Source organism: Durio zibethinus, chromosome 3 (genome assembly GCF_047325235.1).
Source record: "Durio zibethinus cultivar Kanyao isolate XHJ-2024 chromosome 3, ASM4732523v1, whole genome shotgun sequence".
NCBI classification, from domain to species: Eukaryota; Viridiplantae; Streptophyta; class Magnoliopsida; order Malvales; family Malvaceae; genus Durio; species Durio zibethinus.
The window spans coordinates 11,810,657-11,833,565 of NC_143164.1; the positions used below are offsets into that span (position 1 = coordinate 11,810,657).

The following is a 22,909-nucleotide window of genomic DNA, read 5'->3' on the forward strand; positions in this document are numbered from 1 at the left end:
TTTTTTAACAAAGAAAATTATAATATAAGAATAAAAAAAAATTACGAATGTTATAGATTTAAATTTTAAATTTATAACATATCTATATAAATCAATTAAATTAAAATTTGAATTCATGTTATATCTTTCATGGTAATTAACTCGATGGTTTCAAAATCCCGTAAATATAGTCTCCAATTTTGCTCATAAATAAGAATATTTTTTTTTAATGTAAGATATATATCCTCTTTAATGAGGTGGGGTTAGGCAAAGCAATGTGTAAAGATTAGAGTTATAATGTAAACAATGCAAAGCAAAAGTCCCAGGCACGTGTGACGTGTCTGCATGAAGGGAAGGCTAATGTCTTCCACAAGGAAATTCCCTTGAAAATCCCCTTTAAATTGTTTTTTAAGCTCTCTCATTTGAAGTAAATCGAAAACAAAGAAATTTCCAACTCTTTGAAGATTTTCCACTCACACCCTCTCGTACTCCAACAATGTCCAACTCCAACGTCACCACCACCTTCCTAGCAATAGCCGAAGCAGCAGCAACAAACATCCCGCAAAACCCAACCCCTATTTCCACTCACACCATGGATATTAACAGTAGTGATCAGCAACTACAAGACTTTGAAGATTTTCTAATTCTTGCTGCCGCTGATCATGAAGAAACTAAGGAATCTACCGCCTCTTCTTGTCTCAAAGCGTCGACTACTTTTTCTCAAAACCCTTTCATTTCATCACATGATCAGAATGAGATGATGACTAGCAGTTCAGTCAATGATAGCTGCTGGGAGCAGGTTCCAAGAAGTAGCTCTGCTGATTATAATATGGAACCGTAACAAATCTCCTTCCAATTTATTGTATACTTTTTCTGCACTTAATTATCTATCTGTATAACTTATATAATTCCTTTGCTTGTTACTAATTCTGGTATTTAATTTTCTTTCTCGTGTAGAAATGATGATAAAAAGACAATGGAAAGGGATGATGACGTGGGGTTTAAAATTGCTTTCCGAACCAAATCTGATATTGAGATAATGGATGATGGGTACAAATGGAGAAAATATGGGAAGAAGATGGTTAAGAATAGCCCGAATCCAAGGTAATTGAAGCATATATAAGCTGAAGCTGGTCCTGGCTGTAGTCTCCTTTAATCGGCTTTAACTTAGATATGGTATATGTAGGAGTGAAGCACAGATGGATGATTTAACTAATCCCTTCAAGTATGTAAACCTCTTCTTCTAGGCTCTAGGAATATATTTTCTTTTTTTGGTAAAAAAAATGTTTAGGTACCCTAATCCATGATCAAGGTATATCACAAGCCTCAACGAAGATTTATATATTCATTAAATTATGGGAGCATCGCTTGCAGTGGAAATCGAATTTAACCCTTACAAGTAATTAAAGCATTCAGTCAACTCACTTGGCATCTAGGAACATATATTCATGTAAAATTAAAGGTTCCAATTTAGCCTGACTGACGGGCAAACTAATGGTGTCACTTACTGAGCTGAGGGGCTAGGCTAGGAATGGATATTATTGGAATAATTCTTTTGTTGCTCTTATATATATGATTGCGGTTTGTTAATTAATTTACTTATTGACATACATATATACATACATACAGGAACTATTACCGGTGCTCAAGCGGGGGATGCAAGGTGAAGAAAAGGGTGGAAAGGGAAAGAGATGATCCGCGGTTTGTGATAACAACTTACCAGGGGAAGCATAACCATGAAAGCCTTGCACCTGCTCCTGGTCACTGCACTTCACACTACGCCCTTCAAATTCTTCATCAGCCCTAGCCTTTCCTACATATATTGATCATATAATAGACTACAGCATATTTGCTTCAATCTATCATCAACTAATTAATGCAAATATGCTAAGGCTTTCAATATTGGAGATGAAGCTTGGTTCCATAGATGAAGCATCGGTAATTCACTCTCTTTCCTCATTGAAAGCATTAGCATATATAAGATAGGATTATGGTTGTAGTTAATCCAGTCTACTTGTTTATCTTATTTTATCCTATTATCCTTATTTTATATATGGTGTTACAAACTTTACCTTAATATCAATCAAGATAGGCTTATGGATGTCATGAAGTCAAGGTAACTAAATTGATGCCAAACTTAAACTTGACTCAAGTATGAAACTCAAGCTTAAATTGAATTGAGTTTTATTTTTAAACTCAGAATTGACATAAAAAAAAATTAATTGAGTGATTCAAGTTTAACTTTTACGTTTGATTATTATTTAAAATTAAAATGAATTTTTATTTCAAATTATTAATTAATATTAAGCTCAATGTAATTAGAGCTAATATTTTGTTTTATTGTTTTCATTTGTTACTTTTTCTAAATTTGTCATGTGATAAGCTATTCCTTTTACCTATATGTAATGGGTTTTGTAAAAATAGTGTTTAATGTCTCACATTGTTAAATATTAAATTTCTTGTGGTCTTATTATTACATGGGATCACTCCATCTAAAAGTCAGTTGGCTTTAAATTAGTTGTTTAACAAAAATAATTATAAATATAAACAAATTAATTACTAATTATGTTAACTAAATATTACTGAACTTTTTTTGTGATTAATCGTGTTTGCCATTATTTAGTTTCTTAATCAAGTACTGATTAGATCTAAATTTTGCTGTTACTAATCCTTAGGTTTCATTAAATTGGTGCCTTTATTATTTATTTTTTTTTTTAAAAAATAAATAGTAAAAGGTAAATAGTAAAAGTATAAACAAAAAAAGTCCTTAATTGATCAAATCATTTGTTTTTTTTTTTTTTTTTTTTTTAACATTCATGCTCAAACTATTGTTTTAATTATTAAGAGTATTACTAAGGTATCCTTCTTTGTTAATGAATACATATATATAGTTTATAATTGATGTAATAAGATTATAAATTTTATAAACTGTTATTGAAATATATGATGTTATTTTATTAATAAAACTATTTTAAAAAATAAAATTTTGTGTATTTACTGTAAGGGTTTATAAAATTTTATATTAACTTATTATGAGATTACATAATTTAATGATAGTGTAAAAATTTGCTCACAAATAATCCATCAAAAACAAACTTATATATATGCAATTTGTATATTAATTTATTTGTAAAAGGAGTCAAAATTCCAATGAGGAATATACGTAGATAAGCCATGATTACTACCAATTTGGAAAGACTATGATCTTGTCTTCTTTATTTCTTAATAAAACATATATAAAAGCAATTTGAACATATAGAATAGTAAGCACAAAATTAGCTGTTTAGCAAAGAAAGTGGTCAAGAACTTTTCTTCTATGGCTGCGTTAATTTTGGTGACAGCAACAAGGGCATTATCCCACGTTTTAATTCTCTTCGATGACCTTTTTTTTGAACTAATATAGACTAATCAAAATATTTAGCAGCAGCCAATGGGAGAAGATGATAAAACCTTAAGGTTTTAATTTCAAGTATTATTGTGTGTGGGTTTAATTGCTTAGTTAAATTATAATTTATTAGTTGATTTATTAAGTGATATATTAATTGATTTTATGAATGTAATATTTGATTATGAGTATAACTTTAAAAAAAAAAAAATGTAGTAGCATGTTTTTGGTAGTTTTTTTCTTCTTGCCGCTTACTAAATACGGTTTTGTCAACATGAAACATATGGACTTGTACATTTACACAAGATGATATTCAAATTCAAAGTAATTCATCAACATTTGCTTACTGTATTCATAATTTAACCTACAAAATCCATAATAAACTCAAAAATTTTAAAAATATATAATATTTGAAATTATAATTAAATAAAAATATTTTTATTAATTAAATATTATCTTGGATCGGGCTATAGTTATAATTACAAGACAATTTATTCGACTCTGAATTTTATACGAACAAGTCAATGATTTTGTTTTAAGAACTAACACGCATCAAAATTGGTTCATGTTGTCCATGGTTTGTTCTTTTTTAAAATGTTAGTTTAATCAAAATTAAATTTCTTTTATTATTAACAATAAAATTATTTTGAGTATTTTGTACTCAATGATTTTTCAATGCACCAAACAGAGTAATTTATGATATGAAAAATGCTCTGTTTAACTCATGTAAAATAGAAAAATGTCTAATATGATATATGTACCTCAACAAAAGTTGAGATAAAGAAAAAAAAAGATGTTGAAATTTTCAGGTTGGGTCTATGAAGCATAATTTTGGTAGCAAATCTTTCTCATTCATATGATTCAACTTCCCGAAAGGAACCAAATCGACAAAATAATATAGATAGTAATTTTTCAACAAATGATCATTTTATCCTTCTAATTTTTTATTAATTACTCGACATTTGTTCGAAAAGATAATAATGTCCTTTTTGTATTAAATGAAAAAAACACCCATCTTTTAAATGATAAACTACTATAATGTCTTTCCTTTATTAAATGACAAAAATACCCCTTTTATAAATATAAAATACTATAATGACACTTATATCTTAAATAACGAAGATATGCCTCTTACAAATGACGAATTATTATGATACCTTTAAGTCATAATTACAAAAATACCCACAATCCCATAATTGGTTAAAATTGTTATAGTATCCCTTTTACTATAATTACGGAAATGTCTTTACTACCATGATTGTCCAAAATTGTTATAATATCTTTTTATCGTAATTATGAAAATATTCTCCTACCAAAATTGATCAAAATAGTTATAATATTCTTTACCATAATTACAAAAATGTCTTTATGATTGCTTTATAAGAAGTTAATATGTACTATTTTATTTGAAAATTACTATAATACTGCTTTTAATTTACTTATTAAATTTTAACATAAAAATATAAAATTAATTACATAGTAAATTACTAAAATACCTTTATCATCGTTTTATAAAAAATTGATGTGTGAAATTTTATCTGAAAATTGCTATTCAATTACATATATTAAATTTTAATATAATATAAAATTAATTACATATTAAATTGCTAATCTCATTGAGATTATAAAAATGCCCCTATAGTTCTTTGATTAAGAGTTAACACATATCTGAAATGATTATAATATCCTTTTATCATAATTACCGAAATATCACGCTTACCATAATTGTTGAAATTACGATAATATCCTTTTTACTATAATTTGAGAAAATTCCTATGATGCCTTTATTATCATAATTATGAAAATATCCCTTTTATCATAATTTTTCAAAATTATTTTTATACCCCTCTTACCATAGTCAAAATTACTATAATGCCCCATATCATCTAACTATATATAAAAGTAATCTACCAAAGAAACAACAATTTTGCCCCTGTAGACACCTCAATTTGTTTGGGGGTCTACTTGGCATTGATTTTATTTAAAAAAAATAATTATTAAAAAATTAAAAAAAAGAAAAAATTGGGTGGTTGAATTTGTGTAAAACTGGGATTGAAGAGTTTGAAATAGATTGGTAAAGGTTAAGTTGAATTAAAGTTTGAAGGGAATTGGAATTTCTTTTGAGTATGGGGTTTTATGGATTTAAGCCTATAAATATAGCCTTAAACCAAGCAGCAAAAGAACAAATGAAAATCAGAGAGATAGATTGTCATTATGTATAGATCTGTGGACTTATTGCTAGACATGACTAAAAGGAGTCACCACTAATCTTTTTTGTTTAGGTGTGATTGGCCACCTGAAGCACATTCTGGTCCATTAAACTAGATGTTAGGTTCAGAGTACGGTTACACACAAGGAAGGTTATAACACTCCCACGACGCCCATCCAACAGATAGTACCAGCATGACTTCCAATTATTCAAGCTTTGATCATATTTTTGATTCACCAGATAATTTAATATTGAAAATATATCTTAATAGTTTGGTAGCAATTTAAGATAATTCTTTCACCTTATGAGTATTCATAAATACTAGTGTTACACTCTGAAAAGGCTCCGTTGTCGGATTTATTGATTTATTTTATTCCAAAAAATCAGTAAAGTCTTTCAATAGTTTGGTAAGACTTACTTTAAAGTAGATCTCTCAATAATTTATGAGATTTTATTGTAAAAAGATTTGTAAAACTTTTATGGATTTCATTAAATCTCCTAATAGTTTGGCAAAACTTAATTTGAAAGATAATCCTCCAATTAGAGAATGAAAATTATTTATTTATTATTTTTTTAAAAAAAACTGATTTATGAAATTTCTTAATAATTTGGTGGATTTTATAAATTTATTTGAAAAGGATTTTTTTTTAGACTTATTACTTTGTTTTTCTTTTTATCTTATTGGAAAAGATTTTTTCTTTGCTTATTCTGCTTTCCAGAAAGAAAAGATCTTTCTTCTTTTTCTTTTTTCCTTTTTAAAAAATGGATTACTAAATTAATTAAATAAAAAAACTAGTAAAATAAAATAATAAAAAAACTTAAAATAAAATAAAACGTAAAATATGAAAATAAATGAAAATCAAAAAATAAAATGAAAATGAAAAAGAAAATCTTACGAAGCAGGTTGGGTCTGCACATAGATCTTCACGTAGGTTGTTGGGTAGTCGCGTGGATATGGGGTGTTCAAAACGCTGTCTTTTTAGACTAGTATAAAAGCCAAGTCTCTATGCCTAGCTTTAGAAATCTTCTGCCCACTCTTTCTTTAACCTAAAAACTCTCTCCCCTCTTTTTAAAAACTTATCTAGAAACTTAATCAAAATTTGAAAAATTCATCGAATTCTAGAAATCTTGTCCAAATCTCATTGAAAACTACAAACTCTTGTTGAAAACTTCATCGAAAAATTCATATGTTCTTCTAAAAATCCAAAATTTTTCATAAAAAAACCATAATTTTCCTAGATTCTCCAAAGTTCCTCTAGAAACCTTTTAAAACCCTTAGAAGCTTAAAATCGAATCTAGAACTCCAAATTAATCCCAGAATCTCACAAATCAAAATTGCAGAAACTATCTTTTCCTAGAATCTCAGAAACCTACTCTTAGAAATTTTTCAGACCTTTTTTTTTCCAAAAATTCCCTACCTTGTTCATTTCTTTGTTCTTTGGTTTAATTTATAAATAGCTCCAGTGAGCATATTTAGGAAACGAATAGAATCATCTGAGGTTTGAATCCTAAAGTTGGATTCTGTCCAAGCATGATCTTAAGTCCTAGCAATTATACCAATTTGATTTCGCATTAAAGCTCTTTGAATACGCTGTTGAGGTTCTGGTCTGACCAATCTCAAATTTGGATTTCCTTATTCACGAGCAGATTCAAACAAAAAGGAAAAGAGCAAAGAAAAATAAAAATAACATTAATATAATAATAATAATAATAATAATAATAATAACAGTAATAATAACAGTAATAATAATAATAATAATAATAATAATTTTATAAATATAGAATACTATAATATAAGATACTATACTATATACTATACTATGATAATGCTAATAATAATACATTAGAATAGATAATAGCATATTATACTATAGTAAAAAGCGATAATAATAAAGAAAATCAACGCCGATTTGCCCCTGACACAAATGAGTGTTTACAGTTGCCCATATTTGCATATCACTATTAGAAAAGATGATGCAAATATCTAGACACCCACTATGTTCAAGTCAAATTAGCAAGTAAAATTGAGCAGGACTAAACCGCCAATTAAGAAGATGATCTGGGCTGAATCGAGATCGAATGACTGAGATGATGCCATGAGTCTGAAAGTAAATGGATCGAGTCAAGGTCAAAGTTAAATGACTGGGACAATGTCATGGGTTTGAAAGCAACCAAGATCGAAACAAGGTTGAAGATAAATGATCGGGACGATGCCGTGGGTCTGAAAGTGACCAAGATCGAGTTGAGGTCATAGATTAATGACCGAAACAATACTATAAGTTCAAAAAATGATCTGACTTAAGCTAAGATTGGATGATTAGGATGATGCCATAAGTTTGAAAGTGACCAAGATCTAGTCGAAGTCATGGATAAATAACCGGAATGATGTCGTGAGTCCAAAAATGATTTGACCTGAGTCGAGATCAGATGACTGAGACGATGCTACGAGTCTAAAAGTGACCAAAATCGAGTTAAGATCATGGATAAATGATCAAGATGATGTCACAAGTCTAAAAGTGATCAAGACTGAATCAAAGTCATAGATAAATGATCAGGTTGATACTACAAGTCTAAAAATGACCTGACCTAAGCCAATATCAGATGCTGAGATAATGCCACGAGCTTGAGAGTGGCCAAGATCGAGTCGAGGTCGTGGATAAATGATCAAGGCAATGACGTGAGTTTGAAAGTGATCAAGACCAAGTCGAGGTCATGGATAAATGATCAGAATGATGTCGTTAGTCGAAAAAAGATCTGGCCTAAACCAAGATCGGATGATTGGGATGATGTTGCGAGTCTAGAAACGATCAAGACTGAGACGAATCATAGATAAATGACTGAGATGATGTCGTAAATCAAGAAATGATCTGGAATGAGCTGGGATCGAAACCCATGATGAATGAACATGCAATGAATGTATGCCCTATTTAATATACAAATAGAATGTCTATCATGGTACTAAGGCTTCCACAGCTTTCATCTGCATTCTCATTTTTGCACACCTTTGGCAAGGAAACTATCCTTCGTTACCTTGAATAAGTATTTATCTTCATCCCAAGGAAAGCTTTTGAAATTAGTGATTTTCTCTTATTTGAAGGAGTTCATCCTTGGTTTTTATCTTTTTCAATTTTTTCAAAGAAACATATAATTTCTTATGACTGTGTTTAATTATTAATCATTTTCTTAATTTTAAAATATGAGATGCAGGTTATGCACTTCTTCTATTTATGGCAAGGCACAACGAGAAAAGGGAAAGTATATATTGAAAGTGGACAATAGGACGAATATCATTTATTTGGATAAGTAATAAATTACAAATGATGGCAAAAAACAAGATAAAGGTGTATAAGAATGGTTATTCAGGATAGCAATGCCCTAAAATAAATGATTAGATAATCATGACAGTAAATCTTGGATTTCATAAAAAAATTCAACCAAAACGTGATGCCCCAACACCTCAGAACTCTTTGAAATTCATTGTCTCAGGTATGTCTCTCATGTGATGCCATATTTTACTCATCTGAGTTGTTCTTCTTCAATTCAAGCTATCTCTTTGGGTTTTTAACTTAAACTTTTTTTTATTTTTTATTATTTTATTTTATTTTTTTTGGGTCATGCAAAGTACTTATTCATAGCATTAGAATTAATAGGATTAGAAAGCTCATCTCCATCCATTTTTGACAAAATTAAAGCTTTTTCTGGAAAAGCTTTCTTTACAATATATGGTTTTTCCCAATTTGGAGTCCATTTCTCTCTATCATCATGTTGGCTTGAAAGAATTCTTTTCAAAACTAACTCTTATTCTCGAAATTGATGAGGTCAGACCTTTTTGTCACAAGCTCTCATCATTTTCTTTTAGTACAGCTGGCCATGATAGAGTGCTGTTAGTCTCTTTTTCTCAATAAAGTTCAATTGCTCATAGCACTCCCAAATTCATTCAACTTCTTCTAATCCCACTTCCCTTAGGACTTTCAAGGATAAGATCTCTACTTCTACTAGCAATATGACTTTCATTCTGTGGATTAGGGAAAATGGAGATGCCTTGGTGGAAGTATATACAGATGTTCGATAAGCATGTAGAGCAAAAGGTAATTTTTCATGCTAGTTCTTATATGTTTCGATCATCTTTTTTAGGATCCTTTTGATATTCTTATTTGTAGCTTCCACTGTCCCATTCATTTTTGGGCGATATGAAGCTTAATTGTGATGCTTGATCTTAAACTTAGTGCATACTTCTTGCATAATTTTGCTATTCAAGTTCTTTATATTATCTGAAATGATCCTTTCTAGGAGCCCATATCTACAGATTATCTCTCTTTTAATAAACTTGCAAACCATAGATTTCATTATAGTTATGAAGGAAGTAGCTTCAACCCATTTAGTAAAGTAATCAATCATCATGAAAATAAATCTATTCTTATTTGAGGCCTTTAGGGTAATGGGACCAATGATATCCATTCCTCATATAGAAAATGGCCAAGGTGGTGCTATAACATGTAAAACACTGGGCAGAGCATGGATCTTATTGGCATAAATCTAGCATTTGTGACATTTTCGAGCATTGTCAATGCAATCTTTTTCTATTGTCAACCAGTAGTACTCGGCCCATATGATCTGTCTTGTCATCATATGTCCATTAACATGTGCCCTACATACACCATCATATACCTCATGAAGAATCTTCTTGGCTTTAGAAACACCTACACAACGTAATAATACTTGGTCTTTATCTTTTTTATACAAAATTTTCCTATCTAAAAAGAATCCCATAGCCAATTTTCTCAAGACTTTTTTATCATTTTTTGTTGCTTGATTTGGGTACTGTTAATTCTTTAGATATCGCATAATGTCATGACACTAGGGATTACCACTTTCTTTTTCCTCCAAGTTGGCATAATGCTGTGGCATATTTCTCACATCTAATTTGACGGGTTGAATTTCAGCGGTATCACCATTTTGCACCATCACAGCTAAAGTTGCCAAATTTTTACTATTTGATTACCTTCATGGGCAAATGTTCAAACTTGATGCTTTCAAATTGTTTACACAACTTTAAGATGTATTTGTGGTAAGGGATGAGTTTTGAATCCTTTGTCTCCCATTCACCCTGTAGTTTATAGATAACTAAGGCTGAATCTTCAAACACCTTTAATGATTAGATTTTTCTATCCAAAGTAGCATGTAACTCCATAACACAAGCTTCATATTCAGCCATATTATTGGTGTAGTTGAAGTTTAATCTTATTGTTACGGGATAGTAATGTTTTATTAGAGATATTAATATTGTTCCAATCCTATGTCCTAAGGCATTGGTAGCCCCATTGAAATACATCATTCATGTTTCATCCTTGTCTTCTTTTACTCTTGAGATGGCCATTAATTCTTCATCTGAAAAGTCCATTTTCATAGGTTCATAATCGTCAACAGCCCTAGCTATTAAAAATTCAGCAATAACACTTATTTTGATTGCTTTTTGGCTCACATACACTATGTCATATTCTGAAAGCATCACTTGCCATCTTACAATTCTTCTTGATAGTGATGGCCTTTCAAAGATGTATTTAATGGGATCCAACTTAGCTATGAGCCTGGTTGTATGGTAAAGCATGTACTACCTGAGTTTTTTAGCTGTCCAAGATAAAGCACAGCATATTTTCTTGAGTGATGAGTAATTATACTCATATTTTGTAAACTTTTACTCAAGTAGTAAATAGCCTTCTTCTTCTTGTCGAATTCATCTTACTGCCCTAACACACATCTCATTGACTTCTCATATACCACTATGTACAGAATTAGTAGTTTTTTTTAAAACAAGTGGTGCTAATATTAGAGGATTTGATAGATATTATTTAACCTTATCAAAAACTTCTTGACATTCTTCATTCCATTCATCGAGATTATTCTTTCGAATGAGTTTAAAAATGGGATCCCATTTAAAAGTGAGTTGAGAAATAAATCGAGAGATATAGTTCAATCTGCCTAAGAAACCTCGAACCTTTTTTTGTGTGCTTGGCAGGGATAAATTTTGAATGGCCCAAATTTTGTCTAGGTCAACCTCTATCCCTTTTTTATTGACTATAAATCCCAACAATTTTCCTAACCTGGCTCTGAATGTACATTTGATCAGATTCAGCTTGAGCTGAAACTTTCTTAACCTTTCAAATAATTTTTAGAGATTAGCTACATGATCTTCCCCTTTCCAAGATTTTGTGATCATGTCATCCATATATACCTTGATCTCCTTGTGCATTATATCATGGAAGAGTGTCACCATGGCCCTTGATAGGTTACCTCAATATTTTTCAGTCCACAGGGTATAACCTTATAACAAAAAGTTCTTTACATAGTAATGAAAGTGATCTTTTTCATATCATCTTAGGCCATCTTTCTCTAATGATAACCAGAGAATCTATCCATAAAAGAAAACACCAAATGTCGACCATATTATCCACTAATGTATCTATGTGAGGTAAAGAAAAATTATCTTTTAGATTAACTCTGTTCAAATCTCGATAGTTTACACACATTCGTACTTTTTCATCCTTTTTGGGGACAGGTACTATATTAGTCACCCATTCAAGATACTTGGCTACTTGTAGAAAATTGGCATCAAATTGTTTTTTTACCTCATTTTTAATTTTCAACAACATTTTTAGTTTCATGATCCTTAACTTTTGCTGCACCAGTTTGCATTCTGGCTTTAAAGGTAGCCTATGTTTTATTATTTCAATGTTAAGCCCAGGTATATCTTGGTAGGATTAGGCAAACACATCCATAAATTCTTGCAGCATATTTTTTAATCGTTGTTTATCAACTGCTGAAAGTGAAGTACCAACTTTGACTTTTTTTTTTATTTTCAGCATCACCCAGATTAATCATTTTAATAACTTTTTGATGAAGCTCGATGGATTTATCCTCTTGTTCAATTAACCTCATTAAATTCAAAGATAAGATGTATTCTTAAGAGTCATCTTCAATGTCAAGTTCATCATTATTAATTGAATTTTGGAAATTAAACACTGGATCATTATCATAATTACCTTCATATTCATTTGGAGACTTAAAATTTGATGAAATAGGAAATATTGGCAAAATGCTTTGATGGATAGAATAGAAAAAGTGGACAAAATGCATGTTTCTACTTTCATTGAAATAATGAAAAATAAAAGGCCCAAACATAAGAGTTCATCATAATCTTTTTGGGCATAAGCAATTAGGAGATGAGATTACATTGAACGAAAATCAGAAACAATAGGTATTTGGATGACCCTCCAATTCTTCAATTTATAGCTAGGTGGGCATGGATAAACTAGAGCTTCCTCACTTTGACTTTCATTATCCACCATATGAATGGATAACTTGGCAAAAGCTTTCTCCCATCCTGGTTCTTTTTTTGTGTCTTATTCAGCTTTCGGGTGCATTTATCTTCTAAGAATGAAAGTTTCATTTAAATAAGAAACAACCATCGATCCATTTTTTACCCTCCTACTATTGTTCTGCACTTCTTCCATCTCATAACCTAATCCTACTATACCATTGTTGTCTTTAAGTTTCGATGGCCCTCTTATCCCTTGTAGATTCTTACCCAAACCAGACCCAATGCTCCAACCCTTATTGATCATCTGATTGATCATCATTCTGCTAAATTTGAGCCCTTCACTTATTACATTAACGGGTTCAAAAGATGAGTAAGAGCATTCTAATGATTCTTTTATAGCTTTTATATATGGGATATTTATAGGTTGGGTCACCAATAAGTCTTCTTCCCCAGCCATAATCACCAATTATCCTTTCACATTGAATTTGATTTTTTAATGCAGTGAGGAAAGGACAGCGTCAAGTTTATGGATCCATAGTCTTCCCAATAAGCAACTATATTATAAGGAGATATCTATGACTTAGAACTTTATATTAAAAACACACGGCCCAATCTATATGGGCAACTCAATATCTCTCAAAACTTTTTATCTAATCCTATTGAATGCTCGGATCACCATATGACTTCTTTGGATGTATGACTTATCGAAGGGTAATCTGGTTAAGGTAGACATGGGCATAACATTGATAGCCAATCCATTATCAATAAAGACTTTGGTTACTATATGGCTTTTGTATTTGATAGTGATGTGCAAAGCCTTGGTGCTCCCTTTACCTTCAGGTGAGATCTCATCATCACTAAAAGAGATGTGATGCAGCACTACTAGGTTCTCTGTCAAGTGATTCACATACTCTACAGACACATTATAGGTCACATAAGCCTGATTTAATACCTTTAGCAAGGCATTATGATAGGGTTCTTAATTCAGAAGTAGTGACAACAAAGAGATTTTAGTTGACATCATGTTCAGTTGCTCCACTATAGAGTATTCACTATGTTTGACTAGCTTTAAAAACTCACAAACATCTTTTTTTGGCATAGACCTTGGGGCGTCTTTTTTTGGAATCTCTTTTGGTCTAGTTTGCTTCTCCTTCATTTTTTTGTTTTCTCTAAAATTTTTAGAGTATAATATATTCCACTTCTAGTTATGCCTTCTACTCTTGTTATGTTTGTAGATTTAGACTTTGGCATAGCTTTTTGTTACCTTAGGGTTATCATCTCATAATTATATCTCTATGGTTTTACCCTCTCATTTTTATAAGGGAATAGGCGTGAGACTTTGAAAGCTATTAGCTTGGGAACAAACTTATTCCCAATTGATTTTGGCTTTTCATTGTAGTGGATGGTGATAGGCTTTGGCACCTATTTGTCTATCATGGACACTTCATATTTTTTAAAGCTTTCAACTCTTTATATAATTCTATCTAGTAAGAGTCTATTAATTTTTGTAGCTCTTCATGAAATTATGTACAGATATCAATGAAATGTCTTGAAGCTCCACTATGATACTTTCATTTTTGCTTAGGGATACATCTTCCCACGTAGGTGTGTAAAACTGCTGGTTGTATTAATCCGACCTCATATAAGGCACATATAGCTAGTTAAATGACATTTTAAGCTCTTCCACCTTTCTTTTCATATGCCTTTTGTCCTTGTCTAAGGCATTGACTATATGATTGGGTAGGGGATTCTTGTTGACATTGGGTGCTGAGTTCCTACTAATATCAAAACTTATCAGCCCTTTTTTAATTAGATGTTGCATTTTTTGCTTCAAAAAAAGGTAATTTTTAGTAAAATGGCATGTTACTTCATAATGATAGTCATAATGGGCGATGACATCATACTATTTGGGATAATGAGGTTTAGGCTATTTTACAAGAATAAAGAAAATGAGATAGTTTTCGTAAAGCTCTTGATATAGCTCCGTGTAACTTATGGGTAAATGATCAAATGTGGGTCTTTCCCTTATCTATGCTTCTTAGGCATTACTTGTTGTGCTGACTAGATGAGCAGGTGATCATGGTGAGGATGGATAAGATGGCCGAGATGTTGGTTGGTAAGGAAAAGTGGAAGTATGGTTCATAGTGTGATGATATGTGGGATAGGTTAGCCGAGAGTAGTTTTTGAATTGTTGCCTTTCAAGACTCATAGCTTGAGTCTCACTCTTTTTCTTTTTAGGTGCTTTTTTGAAAGACCTATCTCCTTCAAGTTTACCATTTTTGATGGCATTTTTGATGATTTCTCCTGAAACCACCATATCAGTAAAGTTCTTAGTCACGTTTCGTATCATTCTTTCATAGTATAATGACTTTAAAGTACTCATGAATAGCACTATAGTTTTTTTCTCTGTTAAAAGAGGTTGTACCTGAGCAACCACATCTCGTCACCTTTGGGTATATTATTTGAAAGATTTGGATGCTTTCTTTTCCATTCCTTATAAGAAAAAGAGATTAGGGGCCATATCAATGATGTAGTGGTATTAATTGATAAAGGATCGAGTTAGATCTTTTTATGACTTTATGCGTGTCCCATCCAATTGAACATACCACCTTATTATCGACCTAATTAAGTTGTCTTGAAAAACATGCATGAAAAGCTTCTCATTGCTAGTATGTGCTACCATCTTGTGACAGTACATTGTGATATGTGTGATGGGACACTTAGTATCATTATACTTCTTAAATTTTGGTACTTTGAATTTAGGTGGCATCACCACATCCGATACAAAACAAATCCCTACTGTATCTATGGATCCATAAAAATCAATTTCTTCCATAGCTAAGTAATCTTTTCTCGAGCCTATTCATGGCTTGGTCAGTCTTAAAATTTTCCAAGAGCACAGCTGCTTGTAATTTTTCTTTCTCTTTTGTCTCATCTAGAGTAGGGAGTTGAATGGGCTCAAATACCTTTTCGATGAAAACATGATTATTATAACCCTGGACGTTCTCATGATCGGGTGTATAAGTCATTCATGGGTAGTTGTAATTTGGAAGGGTTGCCTATTATGGTTGAAAGATTAGGGCGATTTGATTATGATGTGGATAAAAACCTGAAGGATATGTTGATTCAGTAGCTTTAGGTGAAGTATCTTCTTCTATTGCCTTTCTTTTGTTTGTCTTTTCTAAGTTTTCCAGAATTTTGCTTAATTTTCTGAGCCTTAAGTACTTTATGAGCCTTTTCTATCCTTTCAAGATGATTTGCATTGTCTTGCTCTATCATTTTGTCTTTAGCCCAGGCATTGTATATGTAGACACCCAATTTGGTCCAAGCCCGGATCAATTGGGCCTGGTCCAAATGGGTAAGTCTGTATTTTTTTTTCTTTTTCTCTTCATTTTATTTTTATTTTTTTTAATTTATTTTTATTTTGTATTTTACATTTGTATTTTATTTATTTTATTTTTATTATTATTATTTTTATATATGTATATATATATATTTTCTTTTCTTGTATTATTATTATTATTATTTTTATTATTAAGGATTTATGTATTTATTAATATGTATATATCTTTATTATTATTATTATTATTATTATTATTATTTTATTTTTTCTTTCTTTTTTTTTCTTCTTTTCCTGTTAATATTTATGTAATTATCTGTTATTTAATTTTAACTTATCTGTTAATTTATCTGATTTATCTCATTTATTTTCGTTTGATTTTTTCTTTTATTTTTTTATCTGGCTAGAAATTGGATTGGGATTCAATCAATTAGAGTCCAGATTGGATTCAAAGACTGAATCCTCATCCAAAGAGGAATTGGGATTGATCAGAAACTCCTGATCAATCCTTATATAAAAGATCCTCTGGAACAGAACAGAACAGAGAGAAAAAACAGTGAGCAAAAAGCTACTGATTTGAGAGAAAAGAGGCGTATAGAAGAGTTTTTGAAGGCTAAAAGAAGGTTGAGAAGTGTTAGAATAGCTGTGGGAATCAGAAATAATTTTTTAGAGATTTTTGGTGAAAATTTTTTTGAAAATGTTTTGAAAATTTCCAGATTCCGGTGATTTTTCAGGCGAAGGTTGAATTTTTCGACGAAAATTTCGACCAACTTTGAAGTTTCCGACGAGCTGCCCAGTTTTCGACGAAGGATCCAGAAACTGACCAACTTTCCGATGAACTTCCGACGAAAAACCCAGATTTCGATGAGATTTTTCAAAATCCGGTGACATTCAACCGGAGTTCTTCCACCGTTTAGAGAGAAACGAGAGGAAAAAGGAAGAAGAGAGAGAGAGGAGAAAAGCTTTCTACCGAAAAGCAGAGGGAAGAGCCTTATATACCCTTTCAAAATGACGTCGTTTTTGCCTTAAGTGACCTAGAGGATCGGCGCGTTTTATCGAGATTCGACCCGAGCGTCGACCCGCTTCCTGACTCGCGCGTGTCTTCCCCCTCCGAGCTGATAGTCGAGCTGAGCCGAGGTCCTAAGCCATTTCTCCGGAGCCGTTTTCTCTTCCTTGAGTCGAGCCGAACCGAGCCGTACTCCGAGCCGCTCCAGGGTTTTTTTTTTTGAATTTTATTTATTATTTGTTTTTTATTTATTTATTTATTAGATTAGGTTTATTTAGTATCCTTTTTACCTTTATTTTATTTTTTTATTTTTGTTTTACTTTTTTTTTATTTTTTTTATTTTCACTTTTATTTTGTTTTATTATTTTATTTTCTTTAAATAAAAATAAAATAAATATTTTTGGGGAAAAGTTAAAAGTATCAATTTTCCTTAAAAATAAAATTTCAAAAAAGGTTTTTGGGGAAAAGTTGAAAGTATCAATTTTCCTTGAAAATCAAAGTTTCAAAAAAAGATTTTGCTTGAAAGTAAATTTTCAAAAAAAGATTTTTGGGAAAAAGTTGAAAGTATCAATTTTCCTTAGAAATAAATTTTCAAAAAAAGGATTTTTGAGGAAAAGTTGAAAGTATCAATTTTCCTTAAAAAGAAATTTTCAAAAAAAAAAAAGGGTTTTTGAGGAAAAGTTGAAAGTATCAATTTTCCTTGAAAATCGATGTTTTCCAAAAATATTTTTGGGGAAAAGTTGAAAGTATCAATTTTCCTTAAAAATAAAATTTAAAAAAAAAGGTTTTTGAGGAAAAGTTGAAAGTATCAATTTTTCTTGAAAATCAAAGTTTCCAAAAATATTTTTGAGGAAAAGTTGAAAGTATCAATTTTCCTTGAAAATCAAAATTTTCAAAAAAAATATTTTTGGGGAAAAGTTGAAAGTATCAATTTTCCTTAAAAATAAATTTTCAAAAAATCAATTTTTGAGGAAAAGTTGAAAGTATCAATTTTCCCTGCACAAAAACAATCATTCTTTCCTTCCTTTTTATTTTGATTTTGATTTTGATTTTTCTTTAAATAATCCGACGATGGAGCCTCTGCAAGTGAAACAGTAGTTTTTCTTGCATACTCCTGAGGTGAGGGAATTTTTTCAATTTTTTGCTAAAAGTATTATAGTCAATTGAAAATAATTTTCAATAACTAATTACTTGGTAAAATTTTAAGGCTCATTGGATAACATAAATTTAAGCTGGTACCATCTTTTGATGGGCGTTGTGAGGGTGCTATAACCTTCCTCACACATAACCAAACTCCCGAACCTTGTTTTGGTTAGTAGACCTGAACCTATTCTTTTAGGGACCCCTGAACTTAGGTGTTCCCTGAAAGGACAGATTCTTTAGGTGGTCGATCACACCTAGATAAAAAAAGATTGGTGACGACTCTCTTAAGTCAATGTCTAGCGATAGATCCCCGGATCTAGATGTTATGACAGCTTGGCGACTCCACTGGGGACCTTGAGAGTCAGGCCAGCAAATAATTTGTGTTATCCAAAAGCCTAATAAAATTGTACCTTTTTGTATATATGTGTTATTATTCATTCATGTTTATTTACTTTGTTAATTATGTCATTCATATACATGTGCATAACATGAGCTCTATACCCGAGCTCCGTCCTTCTAGGAAGGAGTAAAGTACCTATTGCTTTCATGAGGTTTAATGCCTCCGCAGTGGCTAGCGAAATACTCCCACTCAAATTGAACCTTTTCCCCTTGTAGCCTATAATGGGTGAGGATTAGGGTACCTTACTAGTCTGTAATGGACAAGGATGTAAGGAACAATTTGAGGACCTTTAGACTTTAACCTTAAAACCGCATATAGTGAACCTTAAGAGTGTCTAACCTATAGATAGATCCATCACTCTTCCCTTTTAGAATTGACCAAAAGCATAGGATTCATCCCTTTTACTTTGTGTGATGTTTAAATTTACTTAGTTATTTATTCTTTTTCTGGGTATACTAACCTTTTTCTTATTCTTTTGCTTTGGTTCATACGCATATCATAAAGTTACATAAAGAACATTTGCTTGAAAAACGGTCTTCAATAAATTTTTTTCATGGACGCCAATGAACGCTTAGTTTGTTCTTCATCAGTATTAGTACCCTGTAGGACACCTAATGAAGTAAGGGCCCAGTTAGAAAAGACTCAACTGAAGATGGGAGATTGCTTGCCAATTGGGTATGATTCTACTCTGTCTCAAGAAACATCTATCCTCCTCAAATAGAATAATTTAGAGGATTTGGTTGATATCTGGAAGAAAATGAGTCCGTCAAGACAAGAGCAGTTTTGTCAAAAACATGGGCATATAGCACACCTTCTAGCAGTGGTTGTTGATGATCAACTAATTAGAGCTGCAACACAATTCTGGGATCTTGCATACAAGTGTTTCATCTTTAACGAAGCTGATATGACCCCCACTATAGAAGAATATTCGGTCTTATTGGGTTTGCATCTCAAGACTCCTCACAAGATATATGTCAAAAAGCATAAGTCAGGGTTTCGTAAAAGTCTGGTTCAACTTATGGGGATAGATAAGGAAATTATGGATTCTCATACGAAGAAGAAACAAGAACAGGTCTGCTTACCTTGGAAGTATTTTCATGAGTTTCTGATGCAACATGCCAATGAAGAACGAGGGTTAGATATATTTGCCTTGGCTATATATGGACTGGTAATCTTTCCAAAGGTTTTGGGACATATTAAGATAGCGGTGGTTGATTTCTTCGAAAGTGTAATCAATGGCTGTAATCCTTCAATGGTAATATTAGCAGAGACTATTAGATCTTTGAGTTATTATCATCGGAATGGTGGGCGCTTCATAGGATGCATACAGTTATTGTACTTGTGGATGAAAAGCCATTTTGAACAAGGGAATGGTGCTTTCTCAAAGCTTTATATCTGTAATCATTTTTCGATCAAGAAATTCTGTGAAAGTGGGTGGTCAAAGAAAAAGTCTAAACAAGAATGGATAGCTTTCTTACAAAAGTTGGAAAGCGCCAGGGTAAGATGGTTAGCCCCATAGATGAATCGTGAGCCTATGTTATACCAATGTAGGGATAGTACAGTGGTTTCGCTTCTGGATTTATGGGGAGTAACGAATTATGCACCACTCCTAGTGAGAAGGTAATTGGGGGGAGAACAGTTTATTCCTATGACTTATGGGCTTCATCAATTAGACTTCTCTTACAGTGAGCCTAAAAGCATTTCAATGGATGAATGAGATGATTAAAGCATGGAAAAATCCCCAAAGAGTGAGTCCCGAACCATTCACTGAAAAAGTCACTTTAGGTTACTTGGTTTGGAGAACAAAGAGAAGACAAGAAATGGTATTCACCTATGAAATCTCTCAACCACCAACAGAAAAAAAACTTGAAGAGACACCATCAGAGTTAGAGCTGGCAACAAAAAAATTTGAGTTTGAAAAGATCAAGTTAAAGCAAGAGATTCAGAAACTTCAAGAAGAAAAAGCCCAGTGGAAAGGTAGAGCCGAAAGTTATGAAGTTAAAGTTCGCAAGATTGCTAGAGAACGTGATACAGCTACTGAAGATCTAGCAAAGTTACACCAAGAGCATGAAAGGCTATGTGTGAGAGAAAGAGCCAAAGAGATAACCATTGTTGAGTTGACTAAAGAAAATACAAGATTGAAGAAAGAGTATGCCGAATTGGAAGAAAAAAGTACCGAAGCACAGGTAGAAATTAACATGCTAAACAGTTATTTGAGCAGGCTAAGTCAAAAGTTGGATGAACAAGGAGACCACATCACTGCATTGGTTAGAGAACATAGAGAATTATCATACCAAGTCTGGTGTGGTAAAAGAGAGAACTTAGGAAGGTAGAGATACATTGAGCACTTAACAACCCAAATCCATAAAGGGGTATGTAAGGCAAGAGAGATGGTAGAAGAGGCAGAGGCATTAAGACAAGTGGTGACCCCAGTAAGGGAACATGGACAGTGTCTCTTGAACTTCATAGAAGAAGCCAAGGCCCAGTATGAACAGATCAAGCAATTTTATGGCTATAATTCTAAGATGATAAACTCAATGTAGATCAAAGTTTTTTTTGGAATAAATGAAATTTTTTAGTTGAATACCATTTTAAGGTAAATGTTCTTTGCATACATGCATTTTTCATTCATTGCATTCTCATTCATTACACTTAACAAAGTAAAAATGTGATGATCATGCAAATTTACTAATTCTAAGATATGGTACTCAAGGTTCCAGGATAGCTCCATCTAGCGAAAATCCTGCCCATCTACACAACACAAGATCCAGAGCAAGGCAAATAGAGCAAAAAATTTTCCATAAATTTGAAAAAATAGAAAAAGCACAGGAAAAGATTGAAAGTGAGCTAAGCAAGATTCTGGAGGCTCTTAATAACATGAATAAAGGAAAATGAGTTGAAAAAAATACAAGCCAGCAAGTTCCCCCATTATAAGAAATGGTTGACCCTTTGTATCCTCCAGGTTTTGGCCCACCTCAAGCTCAGTCTGCTCAAGAGGTTCCACCACAACACTTCGCATATTCGACATATCCTGGAATGCCATCAGCTTTCAACCTAGGGCAGTATAACAGCTATGTAAATCCTGTCTTCGCTGAAAAGGTAGCAGAACCAATTCCTGATCTAGATGATTTAAAAGAGAAGGAGAAAGAAAAGATAAGAGTGGAAGTTCAGGAAAGCTCCAAGATTAGCATGCTAGAGTAAAGGCTACGGGCTGTGGAAGGATTTAGCTTTTATGGGTCAGTTGATGCTACTGGGCTTTGCCTAGTTCCTGATGTGGTTATTCCCCATAAGTTTAAAGTGCCGAAATTTGAAAAATATGACAGTACAAAGTGTCCCAAAACCCACATCACCATGTATTGCAAGACGATGGCAGCTCATGCACATGATGAAAAACTCTTGATGCATGTTTTCTAGGACAGTCTTACTGGTTCTGCGACCAGATGGTATGTTCAGCTAGACAGAACTCGCATTCACTCTTGGAACGATATGGCACATGACTTAATCAGTCAATATCGACATATCATCGATTTGGCCCCTGATCGTTTGTCTTTACAGAATCTGAAGAAAAAAAGCAAATGAGTCTTTTAAAAAGTATGCCCAGAGGTGGAGGATGTTGCTTCTCAGGTACAACCTCCTCTGACTGAAAAAAAACTACAGTGCTGTTTGTTAGCACTTTAAAACCTCCTTATTATGAAAAGACGATAGGGAATGCAACGAAAAATTTTATTGATATGGTAATCTCGAGAGAAATCATTGAGAGTGCCATCAAGAATGGCAAGCTAGAAGAAAATGAAGCATCTAGTAAAAGAGTCCCGAAGAAAAAAAAAACTGAAGCTTAGGCTGTGAGCTTTGATAGACAGCAACTTAGAGGTTATTCACCTTACCCACCACCAGAAAATCTGCCATATGACCTTGCTGTAAATAACACTTCCTTTCACCCATACCAACCATTTACACAATCACCATACCCCCAAACATATCAAACCCCTCATAGACCCCAAAATACCATGTATAGTCCTAACATTCAACCTACCCGAAAACCTCAAAATCGCCCAACTAACCCCATTGGTGGCTCGCGGGAGCAACGAACCACTCGTGAGAACCCGTTTTTGACCTGATTCTAATGACT

General features: G+C 32.3%; 1 protein-coding gene across 1 annotated transcript; it reads left to right on the forward strand.

The window, feature by feature from the left end:
• Window positions 1-402: 402 nt before the first annotated feature.
• Window positions 403-2,073, forward strand: LOC111302106 (uncharacterized). Its single transcript, XM_022898047.2, has 3 exons — window positions 403-816; window positions 937-1,083; window positions 1,609-2,073. The coding sequence occupies exons 1-3, from the start codon at window positions 476-478 to the stop codon at window positions 1,784-1,786; spliced, it is 666 nt and encodes a 221-aa protein (XP_022753782.1). The 5' UTR covers window positions 403-475; the 3' UTR covers window positions 1,787-2,073.
• Window positions 2,074-22,909: the final 20,836 nt, after the last annotated feature.